The 27,098-nt window shown below is 44.6% G+C and overlaps 1 protein-coding gene across 2 annotated transcripts in view; it reads left to right on the top strand.

Annotated features, from left to right (window-relative positions):
• Positions 1-27,098, top strand: part of LOC141133093 (zinc metalloproteinase-disintegrin-like VLAIP-B) — a 158,207-nt gene that overhangs the window by 107,829 nt on the left and 23,280 nt on the right. Inside the window, exons 15-21 of one of the 2 annotated variants that reach the window (XM_073622222.1) lie at positions 644-725; positions 3,680-3,824; positions 8,766-8,837; positions 9,368-9,443; positions 9,539-9,647; positions 17,728-17,827; positions 19,458-19,595. In XM_073622222.1, the coding sequence (XP_073478323.1) occupies positions 644-725; positions 3,680-3,824; positions 8,766-8,837; positions 9,368-9,443; positions 9,539-9,647; positions 17,728-17,827; positions 19,458-19,595 (722 nt within the window). Of the gene's footprint in view, positions 1-643; positions 726-3,679; positions 3,825-8,765; positions 8,838-9,367; positions 9,444-9,538; positions 9,718-17,727; positions 17,828-19,457; positions 19,596-27,098 lie in introns of those variants that run through there. The other variant, XR_012243010.1, reaches the window with a different exon arrangement.

Below are 27,098 nucleotides of genomic sequence, written 5' to 3'. Positions count from 1 at the left end.
GGTGGCTGTATTGTTTTTTTCAGGTTTTTCTTTGTTTTTACCTGGTGATCCTGCAGGTAACAAACATTCTGTCCTAAGGTGACAACACTCACTCACCATACTATCATACCTCCCAACATTTTGAGATGGGAATGAGGGACACCTACTAACAAACCATAGGGAACGCCCCCTGCCACACCCCCTTAAAGGAGAATTAACAAAAAAAAGGTTAATTAAATCCACAAGGACTTTTTTTTACCACTACTATTCCTTTATTTTGGCTTTTAAAATGTACAAATGCAACAATTTAGAAATTGGATGAAAGGTTTAGCACTTAACACTTTTTGAAATATAAAAAGTGCATTTTATATACAACTATATGGATCAGACCAAAATGAGGGACAAATGAGGGGGAAAGAGGGACATAGCTCCAAATCAGGGACAGTCCCTCGAAATCAGGAACAGTTGGGAGCTATGTACTATATCTATGCAGGAGCAGTGATGGTACCCTTGGACAGCACTTCAGAACATCTCCCCCTCCTCCTATCCCTAACACAGAGGGAGGGGTTCTGAGTACTAACATCAGTTTTAAATACAGTTAAATGCTGATTTTTTAAAATAAATGTTTAAGTGATTTTTTTGTGTATGTACCCCTCTACATTAGAGTCTGTTGTAGCAGATGATTCCTGCTGTAATACAATGAATCCAAAGTCTTGTAAGGTATCTGGAGCTGACTGTACATCCAGGTAAGTGTAAATTGAAGACTAATCAGATAGACATATACTATTACAAGCCAAGTTTGCTAACAACTAATGCAGTAAGCCCCATACAGCAGCATGCTGAATCACATGTGATATATTTTTAACAGTTCTCAGCAGCCTTCCAGTGGGTGCTTAGCTTGTATCTACTATATGGCCATCCACAGATGGTTCGAATCTCGGCCAGTTGAGCAGGAACTGTCTTAGATTCAAATCGTTAATGGGCAAGCTGAATGTACCAAGTTGATTTATTGATCAACTTGGGTACAACCAGCGTGCCAGATTCTCTTGCGATTATAGTTATAGCTGCTAGCAATAATCCCACACAGCAGTCCTGCTGACCTCAATGTCAAGCCTATGTCTTGTAGAGGAGGACCAGAGAGGATATAGTATAGATGTGGAGGATGGAGAGAGTAACCACTGAAGACATAGTAATGACATGGAGGTTGGTGGGAGGAAGGCATAGTGACATGGAGGTCATCTGAGGAATCAGCGAGGGGAATGACTAACCTCTGCGGGCATGGTGAACCATGTCAGGGATGTGACCTGGACAGTCTAGGCTGAGGCTGCTTCTATTCTTTGCATGAGGGTTTTATGTGATGTGAGGCTCCTGAGATTTCTTTTCCTTCCTCATTAACTTCTAAGGAGCTCATACTAGCTCTTTCCCTGCCTGCATACCAGCAGTTGTCAACACATAAGGACCTACGGAGTCTGAAGTGGCACCCTTAATTTCTTTGTATGGGGTCACAGAAATGACATGGAGGTTGACGGAGGATCCAGTGAATGCATGGGAGTGACAAGGAGGTTGGAGGAAGGAACCAGTGAGTGCAAAGTATTGATGTAATGGTCAGTGAGAGGAACCAGTGAAGCAATAGTAGTGATGTGAAGGTTGGCAGGAGGTACCGATGAGGGCATAGTAGTGATGTGGAGGTTGGTGGGAGGAACCAGTGAGAGTATAGTTAGTGATGTGGAGGTTGGTGGGAGGAACCAGTGAGGCAATAGTAGTGATGTGGAGGTTGGCAGGAGGTACCTGTGAGGGCATAGCAGTGATGTGGAGGTTGGTGGGAGGAACCAGTGAGGGTATAGTAGTGATGTTGAGGTTGGTGGGAGGAACCAGCGAGGCAATAGTAGTGATGTGGAGGTTGGCAGGAGGTACCTGTGAGGGCATAGCAGTGATGTAGAGGTTGGTGGGAGGAACCAGTGAGGGTATAGTAGTAATGTGGAGGTTGGTGGGAGGAACCAGCAAGGCAATAGTAGTGATGTGGAGGTTGGCAGGAGGTTCCGGTGAGGACATAACAGTGATGTGGAGGTTGTTGGGAGGAACCAGTGAGGGCATAGTAGTGATGTGGACGTTGGTGGGAGGAACCAGTGAGGATATAGTAGTGATGTTGAGGTTGGTGGGAGGAACCAGCGAGGCAATAGTAGTGATGTGGAGGTTGTCAGGAGGTACCGGTGAGGGCATAGCAGTGATGTGGAGGTTGGTGGGAGGAACCAGTGAGGGTATAGTAGTGCCATGGAGGTCACTGGGAGGAACCAGTGAGGAAATAGGAGTGATGTGGAGGTTGGCAGGAGGAAGTAGTGAGGCAATAGTAGTGATATGGAGATTGGCAAGAGGAACCGGTAAGGGCAGTACTAGACCAGAAGATCAACATTCTATAAGGTTTTGGTTTTAGAAAAAACCTTATCTGGGGATTCTCTTCAGCATAGCAGTATTCAAAAGTGCAGTATTTTCTCTTTCTTCTTTTCAGGTACTTGGCTTATTGAAACAATTTCTGAACCTCCCCTCTACCAATAAATCCAGATCTCAAGTTTAAACCATAACAGTAATACACTTTTTGTGATGATCGATATTATCACAGTTAACAGAGATACCAGTAGAAATACCATTGTCATGCTGATTAGACTATAATATAATGTGATAGGGGTAAGACACCTATTTACAATTATTTGCCAGGTATAAATGATTGCTTACAGTGTATGTGAAGGCAAAAAATATTTAAACTCCAGCCTTGAGAGATTTACTCTCACTTTCTGTTGGTTTCACAAGACAGGAAGTGAGGGAAAATCTGCAACAGGGACAGAGACAAATAAAAATATGAGCAGGGGTTCTAGCCTTCGCCTACTCAACTAAAGAAAAGCATTTGTATTTCTTTTTGTGTTGCTGTTGAAGAATTTATCAATTTATCTCCCTTCCTGTGTTGTAAAATGTTGTCGGTAAGATGGGTAGCAGTAATTTAATGGGTTTTAACTTATCGCCATTCTCAAAAATGTAAAAAAAAAAAAGGAAAAAGGAAAGATCCGGTTTTCCTTCTCCCCCCCACAACCAAATTTGGATTTTTTTTTTAAGGGAGTGGGTTCCTAGTTTTGAATGGTACCTGTGCCTAGGCGATCCGAGTGAAAGTTGCCCCCCCCCCGCATCTGCAACCTTCAGGAACACATAACAGGTCCCAGTGGGAGCGGGTCCATTCATAAAGCGCAGTGTGACTTGCACATGTGCAGTGGGGAGCCAGCTGTGAACCAGTAGGAAGTCACAGCTGGCTTCCCACACTCAAAATGGCGGCACGGGGGACCCGAAGACTGGCAAAGAACCGGCCCGGTTGATGACAGCACTGGATCCCTAGGCTAGTGTGTATCTGTTCATTAAAGGTACACCATTTGTAGCTGGTAACTTTGTGTGCAAATCGCTGGAATTACTTTTTAGCTATCCATGCCAATATTAAATGATGTCCCAGTCAAACATTTGCTGCATTAAATATCTCACAGTAGTATGATTTCAAAAGAAGGGGTCAAAGATTTAATTAAAATATCTTTTAGAAAAAGCAAATATTTAAGAGTCCATTTCTTTTCTGCTCAGTGAGACTCAACACCAATTGTTCTATTTAAATGTAGTTTATATACTCTCTAAGTTCTAATTACCAGTACTGTGATTTCTGTGTATGCAGGGATGTGAAGTGCGGAGTGCTATTCTGCTCTAGGGGTTTATCAAAACCCATTGTTAATTATGGTTACTGCACGTGGTCACCAGACTGCAAAACCCTGAGCCCAGCTGTGCTAGTTGAGGATGGAACTAGGTGTGGGAATAACAGTGTGAGTATAGATTAATGATGTTGCATTGTGCACTTTATAGTGTATTAGTGTATTTTATTTGGACTTTTTACATAGAATATTTTGCTTCATGTATAACTTAAGTTATCAGTCCCAATAGTGCTCACCAGTGCTGCCAATCTCTGTCCATCAGTGCTGCCAATCAGTGCCCACCAATGCTGCCAATCAGTGCCCATCAGTGCCTCCTCATCAGTGCCACCTCCCAATGCCACCTATCAGTGCTCACCAGTGCCACCTATTAGTGCCTCCTATCAGTGCTCATCAATGCTCATCAGTGCCGCCTCATCAGTGTCCATCAGTGAAAGAGAAAAATTACCTGTTTGCAAAATTTTATAACAAACTATGAAAGCGTTTTTTCTTTAATTTTTGATCTTTATTCGTTTACTTAACAAAAAATAAAAATTCCAGTGGTGATTAAATACCACCAAATGAAAGCTCTATTTGTGTGTAAAAATGATAAAAATTTAGTTTGGGTACAATGTTAATGTTGCATGACCGCGAAATTGTCATTCAAAGTGTGACAGCGCTGAAAGCTAAAAATTGGCCTGGGCAGGAAAAGGGTAAAAGTGCCTAGTAGGCAGTGGATATATATATATATATATATATGTATGCGTGTGTATGCGTGTGTATGCGTGTGTGTGTGTAATATATATATATATATATATATATATATATATATATATATATATATATATATATATATATATATATATATATATATATATATGTAGCGCTGGTAGATTTGCGATCTACCATCTGATAGGTAAATTTAGTAACTTGTTCGTTAGGAAGGTTAGATTTGCCTCTGTTCCAATTTGGCTGACGTTGCTTGTGTTTCCATACTGAGCCGTGGGTGTCGCTGTTACCGCTGGCTAGTGTTGGAAGGGCAACGTGTCTAAGCGTATGGATGATCTTCTGTCCTGGAGACAACTCGGTGGATGTGGTCCTCCGAGTTGCACTCTGAGCGAGGGTATTTATGGGACAGACGCCATATTCTTGGGTTCGTTTTACAGCCACCTGCTGGCCCTCCTGGCCGACAGGTATGCGTTAGAGAGCTATCTCGTCCCACATTGCTGCGGCGCAGGGGTGGGCCCAGAAGCTTGTCTGGGGCCTACCACAGCAGCCGAGGAATGGTCCTGAGCTGTCTATCCAGAGTGAAGAAGCTGTATCCTAAAGAGATTATACAGCATAGTGTTGCCGGGTTGGCTTAAAGGTTCAAGCACTGTGACTGACTTTCACCACAAAAAACAATACATCCTGCGGCAGAGGATCGTACGGGTTCATTCCAAACAAGTCTGTGGCAGAGACTTTTGTTTGTGCTACGTACTGGCTGCTAGGCTAGTGAGAGTGTGTCCCACCAAGGGAGTGCATTCTACTGAAATATTCAACCCCAAAGGACATTTGTCAAGAATCTTACTAAAAAGGTATTTGAGTTTTCCTCTGCAGTTTCCCTTCTGCCTCTTTCCTGCTACTTCCTTCGTTGATGGTTTAATAAAGCATTGAAAATGTACTCAAGTGTTGGTGCGTGTGTCGTCCAGAGGTAAACTCAATGGAACCCTAGACCCGGTGATGGTGAAACAGAGGGAAGGAGAGTGAAGGTAACAAGCCCGCTTAAACCAGCAGCTCCACCGAGAGTTATTGCTACATGTGGGGGCGTCGTCCGGGATTTGTTGACCGTCAGTTCTCGCAACCCAGAGAAGTGTTTCATCGGGAGTTTATGGTGAGAGCTGGACTTTGAAAAAAAATCTTACAGGAAGAGAAGGGGTTAAACTGCAGGACTTTATTTCTGAGTGCGTAGACGGCAGGCACAAGTGAAGGCCCGGGAATGACTTGATCAGAAGAACAAGTGGGAGGAGCTTACCCTACTTGATACCGTGTGGGACGCGTGTATGTGTTTGGCGCCAGAGGAAGAGAGAGGCCTCGTGATCATGCTAAGAAGATCAGAGTGTGGCCATGTCTTTTCCGGCGATGCAGCCAATTATGGGACCGAGAATGTTCCCTGCAAGCACCGTGTTGAATACTGTGTTGACCGGAGCCCTGCTTACGGATACTGGAGTTTGTTTGAAGGTTTGAAGGGAAGGTGTGTTCTGTATACCTCAGGAGATATTGAGGGACTGGGCATGATCTGCCACCGATGTAAAGGACTGGACGTGCATCTTCGTCCTTTTGGCCAATGTCCGCAATGTGGAGAGTACTTGTTTGTGGTGGAGCCCCGTATCGAATGGATTATCGAATGGATTGGGCAACAGGTATCGCCACAGTAGAAGCTGCTACTACTACAGAGAGAGAACGGCAGGCCGTCACTTCGCCTGTTGTTACTGATGATGTTCCGGAGAGAGACACTGCTGCTGCTGTCTCATCAGGGGACATTACTTTGATTTCTGCGTCCACTACACCTACTCCTGTTGTACCTGTTCAAAGGAAGGTGGGATATGTGAAGGCTTCCCGCGGCCGTGGTAGAGGCCTACCCCTTAGGTTACCTGAACCGAAGCTACCAAAGTCCACGTCAGAAACGGGTAAGCCACTGATGGGGAATGTATCTGGGACTGTAAATAAATATCTGCCAGCGGAAGAGTTGGGAGATTCGGAAATAGAATCCATGTTGGATCTTTCCGGTGATGATGACCTATTTGAGACTATGTCACAAGAGCTGTTATGGTCACAAGGTGAAGATGTCGCCTCTGCTATGACTTTCCCTGAATGGACAGCCCTGAGTTCTGGGAAGACGTCACCCTGTGTGGAGCCACACAGTACTGTTACCGAGACTTTATCGAAAGCTGCTAGTTCACTACAGACACCGGCTGGGTCTATGGTGAGCAAATCATTGGATTCCTGTGTGCCGCCAGGTATGGGGAAGGACAGATCTTTGCCCAAACTTGCACGTTTGCAGAGAATGTTAAACAAGCGTGTAGCTGCAGAGTATGGTTTGGAGTTCTCTTATGTGCCTCAGGATATAATGCAAGTGATTGAACTTAACCAGGAACTTTGGTACAGTGAAGCTGTTTGGGACTTTTTGTCTGTGCCTAAGCCTTTCCGAAAGATTGGATGTTCTGTTAAAATGGATGAACGTTTTAGTGGATGTTTTATGCACTGGAACTTCGGTCGGCACATCTATTCTGACAAAGTGGTCGTCTGCAGGCCCGGAAAAGATGACGTTATCTATTTCATTACCACAGTGGATAAAATGGGAAAGACATTGACCTTGCCGGATCCCTGGTTTTATTGGTGATTCTGGACAAAAGTACTTTGAAGTTAGATAGTTAGTGTAAAGAGATCTTCGTGGTCAAGATGTGCATATTCTGTTCAGTGTTTCAAATCCAAGGACTTCTTTTTTGCTAGCCGGATTTCCTTCATTTAAAGAGATTATTATACAGGGATGGACTCCTTAAGATTTTCTTTTTTTTTGATACTAGATGATGGTAAGAGAGGCTCATTTTCTCTAAAAATGAGGCTTTGCTCCTGATATTGTACAGTATATGTGTGTGTTTAATATGTTTTCCTTTTCAGGAACTATTGGATCTCCTATCAAGCTGGGAGGTTTTTCAGCTAGATAGATAGTGAGGTAATGTACAGTCGTAGGATGGTTTTGTTTTTGCGGATGTGAACATAATGTTTTATAGATGTAAGTCTTATAATATCTTTCCACTGTCTTTCTTTCTCTCTTTGTCTATCCAAGTTATTAAAAGCTCAAATACCTACTCCCAGGCTTGGGAGTTACTGTCATTGTTTTTGGACAGGCGTTGGGGACAACGTCTACTGTAGTGGGGGGAGTATGTAGCGCTGGTAGATTTGCGATCTACCATCTGATAGGTAAATTTAGTAACTTGTTCGTTAGGAAGGTTAGATTTGCCTCTGTTCCAGCTTGGCTGTCGTTGCGTGTGTTTCCATACTGAGCCGTGGGTGTCGCTGTTACAGCTGGCTAGTGTTGGAAGGGCAACGTGTCTAAGCGTATGGATGCTCCTCTGTCCCAGAGACAACTCGGTGGAGATGGTCCTCCGAGTTGCATTCTGGGCGAGGGTATTTATGGGACAGACGCCATATTCTGGGTTCATTTTACAGCCACCTGCTGGCCCTCCTGGCTGACAGGTATGCGTTAGAGAGCTATCTTGTGGTCCTCCGTTCCGAAGGCCCACGTTGCTGCTGGCCCTCCTGGCCGACAGGTATGCGTTAGAGAGCTATTTCGTCCCACATTGCTGCGGCGCAGGGGTGGGCCCAGAAGCTTGTCTGGGGCCTACCACAGCGGCCGAGGAATGGTCCTGAGCTGTCTATCCAGAGTGAAGAAGCTGTATCCTAAAGAGATTATACAGCATAGTGTTACCGGGTTGGCTTAAAGGTTCAAGCACTGTGACTGACTTTCACCACAAAAACCAATACATCCTGTGGCAGAGGATCGTATGGTTCATCCCAAACAAGTCTGTGGCAGAGACTTTTGTTTGTGCTACGTACTGGCTGCTGGGCTAGTGAAAGAGGCCTATCCAGGCGTGCAAGGAGTGTGTCCCACCAAGGGAGTGCATTCTACTGAAATATCCACCCCCAAAGGACATTTGTCAAGAATCTTACTAAAAAGGTATTTGAGTTTTCCTCTGCAGTTTCCCTTCTGCCTCTTTCCTGCTACTTCCTTCGTTGATGGTTTAATAAAGCATTGAAAACGTACTCAAGTGTTGGTGCGTGTGTCGTCCAGAGGTAAACTCAACGGAACCCTAGACCCGGTGCCGGTGAAACAGAGGGAAGGAGAGTGAAGGTAACAAGCCCGCTTAAACCAGCAGCTCCACCGAGAGTTATTGCTATATATATATATATATATATATATATATATATATATATTAGTTTTATTATAGGGTATGTCCGCTCATGTGTTTATTGGGTTTCTAATTATTTTGTTAGTATGGCAATGCTGTTAATGTAATATAATTAATTTTACAGATGTGTTCCAAGAGGAGATGCATCACTGTTCCAGATGTTCAGACATGCTCTGCCCAGTGCCCAGGACATGGGGTGAGTACTCAAAATAAGAGAGCATCTTGATAATATTTGTGCAAGGCAAGAAGCAACGTAGATGCCCGCTCGTCTCAATGCTCTTCCTCTCAATCATACTGTAAAAATGAAACCCCAGCTCCAGCCCAAACGTACAAGAAGTAAGGAGTCACCTTCCTGCGAGGGTCACAGGCAGCAATAAAAACTTAATAGTGATATTTATTCTTCCCAAGTCTATCCTAAAAAAAAAAAAAGTTTTGGCTGGCCTGGAATGGATCTTTAAACATTAGACCCCCTACTCTCCATCTCTACTCTACCCCTGCTCTACATTCAGTGTATTAGGCTGGTAATGTGTCTATACAAAGATAGCAGGAAAAAGGTACAGAAGACCAAGAAAGGGTGTATTATAGCTTAAGGTGGCTACAGACTAGGGTGAACGATAACCACAAAGAGCATAGTGGGATAGATGTGTGTCCAGAAAAGGGATCTTTAAAAATGCTTTGATTGATGCACTTCCAAACGCAAAAATCAGTACTTTGTTTTTCTGGCAGGTTTGCGACCATGAACAGCAGTGTCAGTGCGAAGAAGGTTGGGTACCCCCTAACTGTGACAGCAGAGCACAGTTTGGTATGTGACAAAAGTCAAAGCCATTCAAGAGAATTACAACACGTGCACTAATCACTTTCAGTCATTTATAAATGCCATCTCTTTTATCTCCATAGGTTCTGGCTACGTTGCACTCATTGTCATCATTGTCATCTTTCTCCTGATTTTTGTAGTGTCTGTGTTGTTTATAGTGTACAAGAAAAGATCTCAGTGGAGGATTCCTGGGTATGCCTGGCACTAGGGATATATGCGATGGCACTACGCAGAAACAAAGGAGATTGAAAGACAAACCAGGGTTGTAGGATGTCACAGGGGATAAAATCTATTTTATCTGTGTTTTTTTTTAAAATGCATAGGCACATTGCATCAACTAAAAAGCTACACTTAGGGATTAAACCAGCCAGTTAAATGTCTTTCTAGCCCTCTTCTATAAATGAGAGAGGCAACAATATATTTCTTAAGGCTGCATAGCAGGGGTCGCAAAACTTTTTAAACAAAGGGCCATTTTACTGTCCTTCAGACTTTAGAGGGGCCAGACTGTGGCCAGTGGGAATAGAAAAAGTCCACACGTCAGTGGGAAAAAATAATGCCCCATCGTTTGTTTCAGTGGGAGTAATTGTGCCCCATCATTGGTGTCAGTGTGAGGAATTGTGCCCCATCATTGGTGTCACTGGGAGGAATTGTGCACCATCCTTGGTGTCACTGGGAGGAATTGTGCCCCATTGTTGGTGTTATTGGGAGGAATTGTGCCCCATTGTTGGTGTCATTGGGAGGAATTGTATCCCTTCATTGGTGTCAGTGGGGCGGAATTATGCCCCATTGTTGGTATCCTTCAATGAAACAGTGCCCCAAAGGCCGAATAAAAGCAAGCAAGGGGCTGCATCTGGCCCTTGGGCCACAGTTTGGAGACTACTCATTAGGGATGAGCTTCGAGTTTGAGTCGAACCCATGTTCGACTCGAATATCGCCTGTTCGATTGTTTGTTGAATTGCGAATGTTATCGTCACAGCCCATAATTCACTGCAGCATCGCAGTGCATTGCTGGCTGATGATTGGCCAAGCATGCACTATGACCCGCATGCTTGGCCAATCATAGCGCCGTCTGTACAGAGAGCCGTAAGTGGCCAAAGCCAGGGTGGCTTTGGCCAATTATGCCTCAGGGGGTTTAGTACATGCCCCACACTATATAAGGCCGCCTGCGTGGCGGCCTTGTGTAGTGTGTTGCGGTGGCGGAGAGAGATAGACAGAGAGACAGTATCATTTCATTTAAGTTAGATAGAGTAGGTAGGCGAGTCAGTTAGCTGCACTTACAGTGTATTGTTTATATATATATATATATATATATATATATATGCATCCTAGGTGTTATGTATATATATACAGTGGGGACGGAAAGTATTCAGACCTCCTTAAATTTTTCACTCTTTGTTATATTGCAGCCATTTGCTAAAATCATTTAAGTTCATTTTTTTCCTCATTAATGTACACACAGCACCCCATATTGACAGAAAAACACAGAATTGCTGACATTTTGCAGATTTATTAAAAATCTGAAAAACTGAAATATCACATGGTCCTAAGTATTCAGACCTTTTGCTCAGTATTTAGTAGAAGCACCCTTTTGATGTAATACAGCCATGAGTCTTTTTGGGAAAGATGCAACAAGTTTTTCACACCTGGATTTGGGGATCCTCTGCCATTCCTCCTTGCAGATCCTCTCCAGTTCTGAAGGGGGTCTGAATACTTTCCGCCCCCACTGTATATACACTGTATTCAGTTTAGCTAGATCCGTTCCTGATATTCTCTTCCTAATATACAGGCAGGCAGGTGTTTTTACAGTATTTACAGTATTTACAGTTAGTGTCCTTTGCACAGTGTGCACCTAAAGCTTTCTGGTGTTCTCATACTAATATTACTACAGGCAGGCAGTTGATTCTGCTAGCTGCAGTATAATCAGTATATATATACATCCCAGCTTTGTGCAGCTACATCTCACTGCAGGCCATTAGTATGTCTGGAAGGCCAACAAGGAGAGGCAGACAGTCACAAGCCAATATAAGAGGGCAAGCAGGCTCTGTGTCTAGGGGAAACAGTGCTGGTCGTGGAGATGGTGCATCCTCAGCAGCACGTGGCCGTGGGACACGCTTGTACTTTTTTTCGGCAGCTGGCCGCGTTGAGCCGCAATATGCCGAAGACTTGGTAGAGTGGATGACCAAGCTGTCCTCATCCTCTCTCACCCAGGCTCAGGGTACTTTGTCTGGCAAAGCAGCTGCCAACGCGGCCTCTTCCCTCGGCTCAATGGCATCAGTCACTCCTTCCCTAGCCCCACCATGTCCTCCTGAGGAGTCCCCCGAACTGTTTGACCACAGTGTTGGGTACATGCTCCAGGAGGATGCCCAGCGCTTTGAAGGCTTCGATGATGGTACACAGCTAGAGGAAGGCAGTAACGTGAGCCCAGAGAGAGGGGGTGCCCAAGAAGGACAGCAATCTGGCAGTCATGTTCCCCCAGCTGCTGCCGGGTTTGCTCCAGTGATGAGGAGGGAGGAGATGATGAGGAAGTCACTGACTCCACATGGGTGCCTGATAGGAGGAGGAGGAGGCATATATCCAACGAGGCAGGATGTTTTCCAGGGGCCAGCTTAAGGGCAGCACACCGGCTGCATCACACCGCAGAGCTCCGCATGTGCAGGGCGCTGCTGTCTCTGCGCATTATTCCAAAAGTTCTTTGGTGTGGGCCTTTTTTGAGAAGAGTGCATCAGATCGCACCACTGCTATTTGCAACATAAGTCTCAAGCGTATCTGGCGTGGCCAAAACATCACCCACTTGGGCACCACATGCTTGACCAGACATATGTCAACCTGCCATGCAGTTCGTTGGCAATAGTACCTAAAAGACCCACACGAAAGAACAAAGCGGACCTCTCCTTGCTCCTCATCAGCTGGGATCTCCAACCCCACTATACTGTACCTTCAGTCCTCTCTGAAACCTGCACTGAGAGGAATGAAGGTGTGTAATTAGGTGTGTCACAGCCAAGCACTTGCGGGCAATCTGCTATCAGTACACCAACGTCAGATTGTACCAGGCAAATTTCCCTGCCCCAGCTGCTGCACCGCCGAAAGAAGTTCGCTCCCAGCCATCCACATGCCCATCGGTTGAATGCTAGCTTGGCTAAATTGCTAGCACTTCAACTGCTGCCTTTTCAGTTGGTAGACTCTGCTCCCTTCCGTGAGTTTGTGAAATGTGCGGTACCTCAGTGGCAGGTTCCCAAATGCCACTCTTCCTGTGCTGATTTGTCCTCAGAACCAGCAGTGTTCTGTAGGCATTCAAGGGGCTACGCAAGCACTCAGACAAAAAGATGCCATGCAGTGCTTGAGCTGGTGTGCTTGGGGGACAGGAGTCACACTGGGGCAGAGATTCTGTCAGCTCTGCAGGGGCAGGTTCAGAGGTGGTTGACGCCACACCAACTTTAGCCAGGAATGGTAGTTTGTGACAATGGCACCAACCTCCTCTCCGCCCTCCGACAGGGACAACTGACACATGTGCCCTGTTTGGCTCACGTCCTTAAATTGGTGGTGCAGCGTTTCTTGGGCAGGTACCTGGGCTTACAGGATGTCCTGAGGCAGGCCAGGAAAGTCTGTGTGCATTTCCACTGGTCATATAATGCAAGTGCTCTGCTGGCTGACCTCCAAAAGGAATTTAACCTGCCCAAGAACCGCCTAATTTGTGACATGCCCACCAGGTGAAACTCAACGTTGGCCATGGTGCAACGGCTACACACGCAGCAGAGGGCCATCAATGAGTACCTATGCGACTATGGCACCAGGACAGGGTCAGGGGAGCTTGTTTTTTTTCCCCACGCCAGTGGGCCATGATCAGGGATGCCTGCACTGTCCTGTCACCATCTGAGGAGGCCACGAGGATGGTGAGCAGTGACAGTGCATGCATCAGTGACACTCTCCCTCTTGTCCACCTGTTGGAGCACACGCTGCATGGAATAATGGACAGGGCACTTGAGGCAGAACAGAGGCAGGAAAAAGGAGGACTTCCTTAGCTCTCAAGGCCCCCTTTATCCAGACAGTGTTCCTGCGTGCCCGCCGATCACACAGGAAGAGGACGAGGGGAGGATTGTGTCAGCATGAAGGTGGAGCCTGGCACTCAACATCAGCAGCAGTCTTCAAGGGATCATTTACAGTCCCAAGAAACCCATGGACTTCTACGTGGCTGGGAGGAGGTGGCTGCGGATCATATCGTCCTTAGTGACCCAGAGGACTCTGGACCGAATGCCTCAGCAAACCTACGCTGCATGGCCTCCCTGATCCTGCAAAGCCTGTGGAAAAATCCTCGTATTTGTGGTATCAAGGAGAGGGATCATTACTAGCTGGCAACCCTCCTTGATCCACGTTACAAGGGTAAGGTTGCGGACCTTATCTTGCCATCGCAGAGGGAGCAGAGGATGAAACATCTTCGGGAGACCTTGCAGAAAGGTCTGTGCAACGCGTTCCCAGAAACTGGGAGGTTACAAATTCCTGTTCCTGGACAACGTGTTGCTGAGGCTTCGGTCAGTAAAAGGGGGTGCAGGGGAGAAGGTGGCCGTCTGACCGATGCGTTCAGACAATTTTTTAATCCGCAGCCTCAAGATATGATCGGTTCCAGCAACCATCGCCAGCGTCTGTTTTACATGGTGCAGGAATACCTAGGGACAAGATCAGACTTGGACACCTTTTCCACCGAAAATCCTCTGGGTTACTGGGTCTTGAGGACGGATCACTGGCCAGAGTTTGCACAGTATGCAATTGAGCTACTGGCCTGTCCTGCATCCAGCGTTCTTTCGGAACGCACATTCAGTGCTGCTGGAGGCTTTGTAACCGATTACAGGGTGCGCCTGTTCACCGACTCGGTCGATCGACTGACCTTCATAAAAATGAATCAGTCTTGGATCACCACCAGCTACCAAGCACCTGATGCTAATGTAACAGAATAATTTTTTTGAAATGTCAGATCCCTTCAAGACTGCCTATGCTGATGCTGAGTGACTATCCTGTTATGCTGAGTGACTATCCTCTTCCTCCTCAATGATCATGCTGATAGATTGTAAGAACATTTTTGGTTCTGGGCGCCGCTACCAGTGGCTAAGGCCCAATTTTTCAGTCCCTGTTTAACAGGGGCGTGTAATTACAATTTTTGATGCAATACTTTGCAGCAGGGCTCATTCCTGTGCTCCAACTAGAGTATCTGTGAGGGGTTGCAGTGTTGTGGGACCAGCACCAGTGCCTAAGGCCTAATTTTTCAGCCCCTGTTTAACAGGGGCGTCTAATTACACTTTTTGATGCAATATTTTGCAGGAGGGTTCGTTGCTGCGCTCAACTACAGTATCTGTGAGGGGTTGCAGTGTTGTGGCACCAGCACCAGTGCCTAAGGCCCAATGTTTCAGCCCCTGTTTAACAGGGGCATGTAATTACAATTTTTGATGCAATGCCTTGCAGCAGGGCTCATTCCTGCGCTCCAACTAGAGTATCTGTGAGGGGTTGCAGTGTTGTGGGACCAGCACCAGTGCGTAAGGCTCAATTTTTCTGCCCCTGTTTAACAGGGCGTGTAATTACAATTTTTGATGCAATAATTTACAGCAGGGCTCATTCCTGCGCTCCAATTAGAGCATCTGTGAGGGGTTGTAGTGTTGTGGGACCAGCACCAGTGCCTAAGGCCCAATTTTTCTGCCCCTGTTTAACAGGGTGTGTAATTACAATTTTTGATGCAATAATTTACAGCAGGGCTCATTCCTGCGCTCCAACTAGAGTATCTGTGAGGGGTTGCAGTGTTGTGGGACCAGCACCAGTGCCTAAGGCCCAATTTTTCTGCCCCTGTTTAACAGGGCGTGTAATTACAATTTTTGATGCAATAATTTACAACAGGGCTCATTCTTGTGCTCCAACTAGAGTATCTGTGAGGGTTTGCAGTGTTGTGGCACCAGTGCCTAAGGCCCAATTTTTCTGCCCCTGTTCAACAGGGACATGTAACTACAATTCTTGATCTAATATTTCACAGCAGGGCCCATTCCTGCGCCCACCAAGAGTAACTGTGAGGGCTTACAGTGTTGTGGCAACAACACCACCACCAAAGGCCCAATTTTTCTGCCCCTGTTCAACAGGTGCATGTAATTACAATTCTTGATCTAATATTTCACAGCAGGGCCCGTTCCAGCGCCCACCAAGAGTAACTGTGAGGGCTTACAGTGTTGTGGCACCAGCACCACTACCACCACCACCAAAGGCCTAATTTTTCTGCCCCTGTTCAACAGGTGCATGTAATTACAATTCTTGATATAAGGCGTTCCGGCGCCCACCAGGAGTAACTGTGAGGGCTTACAGTGTTATGGCAACACCAACACCTAAGGCCCAAATTTCTGCAGAGTATATAGGGCAGGCCCCTACTTTCAAACATCCAACTTACAAACAACTCCTACTTGCAAACGGAAGGAGACAACAGGAAGTGAGATGAAATCTACCCCTAGGAAGGGAAATACTCTCCTGTAAGAGTTAATATGGGAAAGACATGTCTCCTCTTCACTGATGCTTTATCACCAATCCTTGTTTCACTAAAAACCCCAAATTTTTTAAAAACATTTGTCATTGGGACAGAAAGTGAGGTGAAATCTTCTGAAGAGGTGCACAGACAGAAAAACAAATGTTACAGGGGTGATAACCCTAGCTGGAGCTACACTTTAAAAATGTACCAGTTCAAAATTACAAACAGATTCTACTTAACAACAAACCTACAGTCCCTGTCCTGTTTGCACCGTCTGTATATTGCTGTTCAGAGTATATAGGGCCTGGGGGGCCCACCCCTTTCCTTTTTTTAATTTGGGTGCGGGGTTCCCCTTAATATCCATACAAGACCCAAAGGGGCTGGTAATGGGCTGGGGGGGGGGGTACCCATGCCATTTTTCTCAATGATTTTCATCCATATTGCCGGGACCAGACATTACATTAAAGCCGCAAGCAGTTTTAAATGACTTTTTTTCCTTTAGAAATGTCATTTTGTGCAGGGACAGTTGTAAACACGGGAAACACATGCCACTTCACAGGCATACTATAGACACCCCCCAGGTACGATATTTAAAGGAATATTTCACTTTTTTTTCAGTTTAAGCATCATTAAAATCACTGCTCCTGAAAAAACAGCAGTTTTTAAAACTTTTTTTTTGCATTGATACATGTTCCCTGGGGCAGGACCCGGGTCCCCAAACACTTTTTAGGACAATAACTTGCATATTAGCCTTTAAAATGAGCACTTTTGATTTTGAAGTCCCATAGACTTTAACGGGGTTCTAAAGTTTGCATGAACTTTCGGTCCGTTCGCAGGTTCTGGTGCAAACCGAACTGGGGGGTGCTACTACTGATATATAGCATAGTTAGAAAACAAGGCAATCAGCATGGGGGAATTAAAGTTGAACTTCAGGCAAATTGCATACATATAAAGATAAAAAGACATATCTGCAAGCTGTATTAATTTCCACAGGATATTCGTTGCTCTGCATCAAGTCCTGAGATTTACATAGCTCTGCCACACAGCACAGCTCTGCCAGCCAATTCAGGAGACCCGATATTTCTCTGCTGCAGTTGGGTAACACAGGTCTTTCTGTGACTGGACAGTGAATGGAGAAGCAGCACACTGATGAAATCATCTCTCTGTCACTTTGCTGTCTCCTTGCACTGCAGCACAACTGATTGGCTCCTTGTGCTGCTTCTCCTTCCCTTCGTCTGAGCTCTGCTGTACAGGAACTGCAAAAGGCTGATACCAAGTCAACTTCAGGTACTAAAAAAACAGATATAATGATGTATTAAGGAATACATAGCTGCATTCTTGTCTTTTATATTTGCCTATAGTTTGGCTTTAGGGCCATCTTTTGACAATAGAAATGTACAATTGCACCATTGTAAACACAAATATGTACGATTCACTTTTGGAAGTCATGGAATAACAGCCAGAATTTGGGTTTAATTGCAGGATACAACCCAAGGGAGGAGCCATAGGTTTATACTGAACAGTCAGACCAAATGCTGGGGGCATGCAGCAGCTTTTACTGTCTATTGCAAGCTTCTGCCTGTTAACAGTATTATATGTAGTTGTGTTTCTGTGTAGATGAATCCATGGTAAAAATGGTTTAGTGTTATGAAATGTGAATGATCCTCCAAGTATTTCATATCCTTTGAAGACTCTGGAATGAGGGGAAGGGGAGCATTGTTATCCCTGTACTGTACTGTACTGTATGATGTAAAATGACAGAAGTGTTTCCTCCATTTGTAGCAGGAGATCTGCAGAAGGTAACTCAGGCATGAACAACCCAATTTTCAATGCTCCAAAGCACACACAAGAGCCACAAAATCCTGATGCCTCAACCCCTCTGGTAAGATTTGGTACAATCCATTATAATACCATTGTTCATCTGAAACAGTTTTCCTGCTGCTATCCTTATTAGGGCCATGTCATGCTTGAGATCCTCTCACTGATGACAAGTTTCCAGTGACAGAATTGTTATGGGGGGCAGAGAAATGCTCCCCAGTTTCTGCAACATCAGTCCCTGGATGAGCAAGGTGTCCAGTGGCGGCTGATGCTCCATTTTTTTGGGGGGGGAGGGGGCGGCAAACAAACCCCCCAAGCCAGGTGCGCACTTACCCCATACAGATCTCGGACGGCTTCTCCTCCCGACCAATCTGGTCTTAAGACCCACTTCCTGTCCTGATTAGCCGGGAGGAGAAGCAGGAAGGAAATAGCGAATTCTGATTCGCTATTGTCACAAGTGGTTGGGCTCCGGGTGCAGTGCTCTGCGCCCGGAGCCCAACCTTTTTGAAGCCAATTAGAGCCTCTGGCTCTAATCATGCGCTTAAAAAAAAAAATCATAGAAATCTATGCGTCCGGCACCCCGCATGGATATTAGGGAGGCGGCGCCCCTGCACTCCTTATGGACCAGCCATCGCTGAAGGTGTCGCTCCCTTGCTGGCAAGGGAGATTCTTTAGTGTTAGGTCTTTTTCAGATGGGCAGTTAGGGGGTGGTAAAAACAGGCAGCTGGGCTGTGGTTTTAACATCCCCGACCTCCCACCCAAACTGTTAAATAACAGCCGGACAGGGCTGTTCACATGTCGTGGACGCAAAGCATTAAACATGTGCAATTTGTTTTGTTACAAATTCATTTTTCGTCGAAATTCAAATAATTAGTTAAAGCGCAGTTCCACCCAAAAATTGAACTTCCGCTTTAAGGGAGGTGACCCCCTGACATGCCACATTTGGGTTGTCAGGAGGCGCAGCTCACGCATGCCCAGTGGGTGCCCGGCTGTGAAGCCACAGCCGGGCGCCCACAGTTACAATGCCACCACCCCTGGGGAGGAGGGGGAGACGAGCGAGGCTTCGTACGCCCGCATCGCTGGACCCTGGGACAGGTGAGTGTCCGATTATTAAAAGTCAGCAGCTGCAGTATTTGGAGCTGCTGACTTTAAAATTTTTTTTAAGCAGAACTCTGCTTTAATTCGGAAATAAGCTAATTAACAAAAACCTGTTTAACAATTTTTTTTCGTAAATTCGAAAAATCCGAAAATAAGAATAAAAATCCAAAAAAAATTTAAAAACCTGAAAATTCGAAAATCTGAAATAATAACTAATAATAATAACTATTACTACCTATTCAATTATAGGTATTGGAATTTCCTTTCAAATTTGGCTATTAGTGAATGTAACAAATACAAATTTAATTTTTAGAGCTCCTAAATGAAAGGTCTTCCTATGCCTATAGTGCGTTTACTGGAAACGTTTTTACTAACGCTTCATGTATGTTTCCTTGAACTTCAATACTCACAGTATATATTGGTAAGAATGCATTAACCAACCTCATTGTTAGCATATTCTCTATTGATTGATGATTGTAATGTGGTTTTTCCACGTAAGTAGCATTATTTTCCATTCTCAACTGTGCAAACAGTTGATAGTCGTAAAGTAAATATGCAAAATGCTACATCATAAAGTTATCTTTTCTTTTCTCTAGGGGAGTTTTGGCACTGCAGAGTATCCTCCTCTGCCTCCAGCACAGTCTCAGAAACCTAAGGTATCACCAATGTTTCCTCCACAGCCACCGGCCCAGTCTCAAAAACCTCAAATTTACTATGAAAGCACCTCAAAAAAGGTAAGTATCTTGTTCTTGACGTACAGTATCTCACAAAAGTGAGTACACCCCTCACATTTTTGTGAATATTTTATTATATCTTTTCATGTGACAACACTGAAGAAATGACACTTTGATACAATGTAAAGTAGCGGGTGTACAGCTTGTATAACAATGTAAATTTACTGTCCCGTATGCTAGCCTATACTTGAGTGTACCGTATATACTCGAGTATAGGCTGACCTGAATATAAGCCGAGGCACCTAATTTTACCACAAAAAAATGGGGAAACTGTATTGATTCGAGTATAAGTTTAGGGTGGGAAAATGCAGCAGCTACCGGGTAAACAATGCATTTGCAGCCTCACTGTGCCCATTTGCAGCCTCATTGTGCCCATCTTCAGCCGTACCTTTGATTACTAAAACAGCGGCTGTCTCCAGCTGTGTTATGCAGTCTGTTCGGCGGCCGTCCATTGTAACAAAGCCCCCCAGTGTTCCTCTTATTACGGACGAGGAGGAGGCGGGGCTTTGTTACAATGGACGGCCTCCAAACAGACTGCATAACACAGCGGGAGACACCCGCTGTTTTAGTAATCAAAGGTACGGCTGCTGTACGGCTCACTCGAGTATAAGCCGAGGGGGGGGGGGGGTTTCAGCCTAAAAAATGGGCCTTATACTCAAGTATATACGGTAATAAAATATTTACAAAAATGTGAGGGGTGTACTCACTTTTGTGAGATACTGTATGTACAGTTGCCATAGAATTTTGTGAGCATCACAAAATGCCATCTATTTTTGCATCAATGTCTTCCTATAGTGTATGTACAGTGGAGAAAATAATTATTTGATCTCCTACAGATTTTGTAAGTTTGCCGACTTACAAAGAAATGAAGGGTCTATAATTTTTATCATGGGTGTATTTTAAGTGATAGAGACAGAATATCCACAAAAAATCCAGAAAAAACACATGATACAAATGTTATAAATTGAATTACAGTTCAGTGAGTATTTGATCCCCAAGCCAAACATGATTTAGTACTTGGTGGATAAACCCTTATTAGCAAGCACAGAAATAAGACATTTTTTGTAGTTGGGTACCAGGTTTGCACACATCTCAGGAAGAATTTTGGTCCACACTTCTTTACAGATCTTCTCTAAATCCTTAAGGTTTCTTGGCTGACGCTTGGTAACTCGAGTTTTCAGATCCCTCCATACATTTTCTATAGGATTAACGTCTGCAGAGTGGCTAGGCCACTCCATGACCTTAATGTGCTTCTTCTTGAGCCACTCCTTTGTTGCCTTGGCGGTATGTTTTGGGTCATTGATATTCTGGAAGACCCACCCACGACCCATCTTCAGTGTTTTGGCTCAGGGAAGAAGGTTCTCATCCAAGATTTTACAATGCATGGCCCTGTCTATTGGCCCCTCAATGCGGCAAAGTTAGCCTGTACCTTTAGCAGAGAAACAGCCCCAAAGCATAATATTTCCTCCTCTGTGCTTGACTGTAGGGATGGTGTTTTTAGGGTCATAGTCAGCATTTCTTTTCCTCCAAACACAGGGAGCCGAGTTAATGCCAAAGAGCTCAGTTTGGTTTCTCATCTGACCACAGCACTTTCTCTCAGTCCTTCTCTGAATAATTTAGATGTTCATTGGCAAACTTCAGACGGGCCTGTATATGTGCCTTCTTAAGGAGGGGAACCTTGCAGGTGCAGCAGGATTTCAATTAATGGGGGCGTATTGTGTTACCAATGGTTTGTTTGGTGACTGTGGTCCCAACTGCCTTAAGAACATTCACAAGCTCCTTCTGTGTAGTTCTTGGCTGATCCCTCCCTTTTCTCATGATCTTCCTTACCCCATAAGGCGAAATCCTGACTGGAGCTCCAGACCGAAGGCAATTGATGGTTATTTTGTATTTCTTCCATTTGCAAATATTCACTCCGACAGTTGTCCCCTTATCACCAAGCTTCTTGCTGATGGTCTTGTAGCCCGTTCCAGCCTTATGCAATCTTGTCCTTGACGTCCTTTGACAGCTCTTTGGTCTGGTCCATGATGATGAGGTTTGAATGGAAGAAAGAGTGGAGTGGATTCTGTGGACAGGTGTCTTTTATGCACGTTGTCGTGCATGTCATTAGGAGCACCTTCTTAAATTGACAGGACTAATCTGTGTTACATACTGCAGCCAGTCTGTGGGCGCCAAAATTATTGTTGGTTGGTAGGGGATCAAATACTTACTTTACTCACTGAATTTCAACTCAATTTATAACATTTGTATCATGTGTTTTTTTCTGGATTTTTGGTTGATATTCTGTCTCTATCATTTAAAATACATCCATAATAAAATTATAGACCCTTAATTTCTTTTTAAGTGGGCAAACTTACAAAATCTGCAGGGGGTCAAATAATTATTTTCTCCACTGTAAATGCTAACAATTAACTTCTTATGTTTGCTACCTTTTTCTGTTTAAAAAAAAAAAAACGATTGAAATGGTTTTAAGTGCAAAAATTGGTCATATCAAAAATTCAGAGCTGTCCTTTGCAAACTTTCTTGTTTACTCAAGATGTCTAATGGACACTCCTAGGTATAGAATGTAGTCCATTTTTAGGACTACAGAATAATTAGTGGCTATATTGTGGATAATAGCATAGGGGTGGGTTTTAATAGTTTAGCAAAAACAAACTGTGCAATGATGACACTACTCAGTCCTCAAAAATGCTGTGTTGTCAGCCCACAACAGGAGCTGAGAGCATTTCAGGGAGTTTAGCACATGTTTTTCTGTACATCAAAGAGTCTATAAAGGTATAAAACATAGAGAAATGTGCATGTATTGTAGAAATGTACCGTATATTTTTTTTTTATTTTAATATTTTGCCCGACATACACTTTAAAGTGGTTGTAAAGGCTGTAGAGCTACCAGATAAGATGCCCTCCTTCCCCCCTCTTTTAGCTTCCAAGGACTTGTAGAAAGATAGGCCCACCAGCTGAGCACAGCTGGGACTTCGATGAACAGGCTGGATCCTCAGCAGGATGGACAGGCAGCCCGTCTGGCTGGAAACTTCTTCTCCAAAGAAAAAAGTCCCCGCTCTCCAAGGCTGGAGCTACAAAAATATTCAGGCTGCTCATCTGACTCTCCCATCCACTATGTTGTGCAGATCTTGCAGCCTGCAGAGCCCACAGCAGCCAAAAGTAATCACACACTGCTCTTCTGATAACAGTAGAACCATGGCACTAAATTTGCTTAGTCAAACCTAACAGCCTATCTAGGAGGGTGCTACATCAGTAGCACAAATTAATTTTGCAAATTGTATTTAGTTTCATCCATTATATCATTTTTTTTTTTTTTTTTTTGGACAGTCTGAAGGCCCTAGATGTAACCAGGTTCTAGATCATCAGAATAGTAAAATTTTCTTTATTTAAGTGTATTTACACAATCCATAAAAAGGACGTAAGATCCAGCAACTCTTTTTATATTGACCTTGCCCTACTAGAGGCTAGAAGGGGACAAAATTGTTTAGCGACGTAGAAAAGCTGTAAAGCTTGGCATTGGGGTGGCCTTAGGAACTGTTATCAAAATGTCCTTATGAAGTGGTGAGTTAAAAACCAGAGTTAGAGTGAACAAGTCTTGCTTTTTGTTTGCTGGGTTGCATTTTTGGGGCTTTTCCTTTTAGTTTTTCAATCACCTTTTTCTGTCACTTTTTAAATAGCTTTCTTTTTTTTTTTCTGGTTCCTTCAGGCTATCAATTAAGGGGGGTAGTTAATTGCTCACAGGTGCCTATATACCTGTGTGTAGGACTCATTCTGAGCCTGCTCAGTGTGAGGCTGTGGAACTTAGTCAAAGTGGAACTGGTATAAGTGGTGAGTTAAAAACCAGAGTTTAAAACAGGAGGTTATAACAGGGGTCATAGTACCTGTGTAGTGTGAGTACCTGAGTGTTTTCTGAGTAGTGTGTGGGGATCGTTAGTACTTGTATATTGTGTACTGTATACTTGAGTATTGCGAGTGCAAGTAGGTCTGCGACTGTTCTGCGATTGCACGTAGGTCTGTGAGTACCTGGGTATTGTCTTGTTGTGTACCTGTGTATTGTCTTGAGTATTAGTGCCAGGAAGCTAGCCGTTAGGTAATTTGGACAGGGTAAAATCCCCAAATCCTCTCTAAATTTAATAGGTACGATGCCCGGTGGGTGTGGAGAGGCGACTCTTTGTACATCTTGCTGCAGGTATGCGTTCCTTGATCATCCGATCGAGGGCGAATACTGCTGTGCAAAATGTAAGCACATTGTTTTCCTGGAAGCCCAGGTTCTGAATCTGGGGAAGCAACTGTCAGCACTGAGAAGTCCCTCCATACTAAAGGAGAGCCAGGAACGTACACTGCAGGTGCCGGCAGGGGCCAGCACAGAGGTGGGTGGCGAAAAAGAGGTGCAGGCACTACAAAGAGTAGATGGGTGACAGTCAGGAGGGGTAGAGGGGGAAGTGCCAGGGAGGCCGATCCAGGACTGGAGCATCCCAATAAGTACGCTCCATTGAGTGACATTGGTGAAAACAGTCAGGGACCAGCACTGCTGGAGCTGAGGGACTCTCCTAGCTGCCAGGGGAAGAACTCCTCCAGTGAGAGTGGGGGGGCAGCAAAGGGAAAGGAAAGACAGATTCTGGTGGTAGGGGACTCAGTTCTTAGAAGGACAGAGAGGACAATCTGTAACCAAGACCTGAAGCGCCGAACAGTATGTTGTCTACTGGGCGCTCGGGTTCGGCACATCACGGATCTTGTGGACAGATTACTGGGAGGGGCTGGGGAAGACCCGGCTGTCATGGTGCACGTTGGCACCAATGACAAAGTCAGAGGCAGATGGAGTGTCCTAAAGAACAATTTTAGGGACTTAGGAGCTAAATTGAGGAAAAGGACCTCCAAGGTAGTATTCTCAGGAATACTTCCAGTACATCGAGCCACACCAGAAAGGCAGAGGGAGATTAGGGAAGTAAACAAGTGGCTGAAGAGCTGGTGTAGTAAGGAGGGGTTTGGGTTCCTGGAGGACTGGGCCGACTTCTCAGTCAGTAACCGGTACTATAGAAGGGACGGACTGCACCTAAATGAGGAGGGTGCAGATCTGCTGGGAATGAAGATGGCCAAAAAGTTAGAGGGGTTTTTAAACTAGGCGATGGGGGGGAGGGTCCAGAGACAGAGATAGCCAGCGCAGAAGATATTCCAGAGGGTAGTATTGGGGGCATTAGTGGTAGGTTAACCAAAGCACAAAAACACAAGGTGAGTATAGTAGCAAGTCCTAGTTGCAATCTCGAAACACCCAATACGAGGACAATATGAGACCGGTCTAAACTATGTGGCATGTTCACAAATGCCAGGAGCATGGCGGACAAGATGGGTGAACTAGAGATACTGTTGTACGAGGAGGATTTGGATTTTGTGGGAATTTCAGAGACCTGGTTCAACAGCTCTCATGATTGGCTGGCAAACATTCAAGGGTATACCCTATACCGCAAGGATAGAGAGGGTAAAAAAGGGGAGGGGTATGCCTATATATCAAGAATAATGTACAAGTGAATGTGAGAGATGACATCACTGAGGGAGCTAGAGAGGAGGTGGAATCCTTATGGGTAGAGCTCCAAAGGGATGAAGCTAAGGGGAAAATAATACTGGGAGTATGCTATAGGCCCCCTAACCTGAGGGAGGAAGTGGAGACGGATCTCCTATCACAAATTGGATTAGCAGCAAGGATGGGAAGTGTTATCATAATGGGGGATTTTAATTATCCAGACATAGACTGGGCGGAGGGAACCGTGCATTCATTTAAGGCTCGCCAGTTCCTTAATGTCTTGCAGGACAATTTTATGGGTCAGATGGTAGACGCACCAACTACAAATAAAACATTACTGGATCTACTGATTACCAACAATACAGACCTGATCACGGATGTGGAAATACGGGGCAATTTAGGTAACAGCGATCACAGGTCAATTAGTTTCAGTATAAATCACACAAATAGGAAACATGAAGGGAACACAAAGACACTGAATTTCAAAAGAGCCAACTTCCCTAAACTACAAACCTTGCTAAAAGGCATAAATTGGCATAAAATATTAGGAACAAAGAATACAGAGGAGAGATGGGTTTGCTTTAAGAGCATATTAAATAAGGGCATTAGCCAATGTATCCCATTGGGTAATAAATTTAAAAGAGCGAACAAAAATCCTGGATGACTTAATTCCAATGTAAAAATGCATATAAAAGCAAAGGAGAAGGCCTTCAAAAAATACAAGGTTGAGGGATCATCCTCAGCATTCAGACTTTATAAAGAATGCAACAAGAAATGTAAGGGTGCAATTAGGACGGCTAAGATAGAACATGAAAGACACATAGTGGAGGAGAGCAAAAAAAATCCCAAGAAATTCTTTAAGTATGTAAACAGTAAAAAAGGGAGGATAGACCATATTGGCCCCATAAAGAATGAGGAAGGACATCTGGTTACAAAGGATGGGGAGATGGCGAAGGTATTGAATTTAGTCTTCTCCTCAGTCTTCACGAGTGAATCGGGGGGCTTCAGTAACCAAAACTGCAGTGTTTATCCTCATGACACAACACAGGAAGCACCTCCATGGTTAACAGAGGACAGAATTAAAATTAGACTTGAGAAACTTAACATTAATAAATCACCGGGACCAGATGGCTTGCATTTGACACAGTTCCCCATAAACGTTTACTGTACAAAATAAGGTCCATGGACCATAGGGTGAGTACATGGATTGAAAACTGGCTACAAGGGCGAGTTCAGAGGGTGGTGATAAATGGGGAGTACTCAGAATGGTCAGGGGTTCCCCAGGGTTCTGTGCTGGGACCAATCCTATTTAATTTGTTTATAAATGACCTGGAGGATGGGATAAACCATTCAATCTCTGTATTCACAGACGATACTAAGCTAAGCAGGGCAATAACTTCTCCGCAGGATGTGGAAACCTTGCAAAAAGACCTGAACAAATTAATGGGGTGGGCGACTACATGGCAAATGAGGTTCAATGTAGAAAAATGTAAAATAATGCATTTGGGTGGCAAAAATATGAATGCAATCTATACACTGGGGGGAGAACCTCTGGGGGAATCTAGGATGGAAAAGGACCTGGGGGTCCTAGTAGATGATAGGCTCAGCAATGGTATGCAATGCCAAGCTGCTGCTAATAAAGCAAACAGAATATTGGCATGCATTAAAAGGGGGATCAACGCAAGAGATAAAACGATAATTCTCCCGATCTACAAGGCTCTGGTCCGGCCGAACCTGGAGTATGCTGTCCAGTTCTGGGCACCAGTCCTCAGGAAGGATGTACTGGAAATGGAGTGAGTACAAAGAAGGGCAACACAGCTAATAAAGGGTCTGGAGAATCTTAGTTATGAGGAAAGGTTGCAAGCACTGAACTTATTCTCTCTGGAGAAGAGACGCTTGAGAGGGGATATGATTTCAATTTACAAATACTGTACTGGTGACCCCACAATAGGGATAAAACTTTTTCGCAGAAGAGAGTTTAA

This window comes from Aquarana catesbeiana, linkage group LG03, assembly GCF_042186555.1.
Source record: "Aquarana catesbeiana isolate 2022-GZ linkage group LG03, ASM4218655v1, whole genome shotgun sequence".
Classification (NCBI taxonomy): domain Eukaryota; kingdom Metazoa; phylum Chordata; class Amphibia; order Anura; family Ranidae; genus Aquarana; species Aquarana catesbeiana.
The sequence above is the reverse complement of the archived record's forward strand: the minus strand, read 5'-3'. Positions and strand labels throughout refer to the sequence as shown.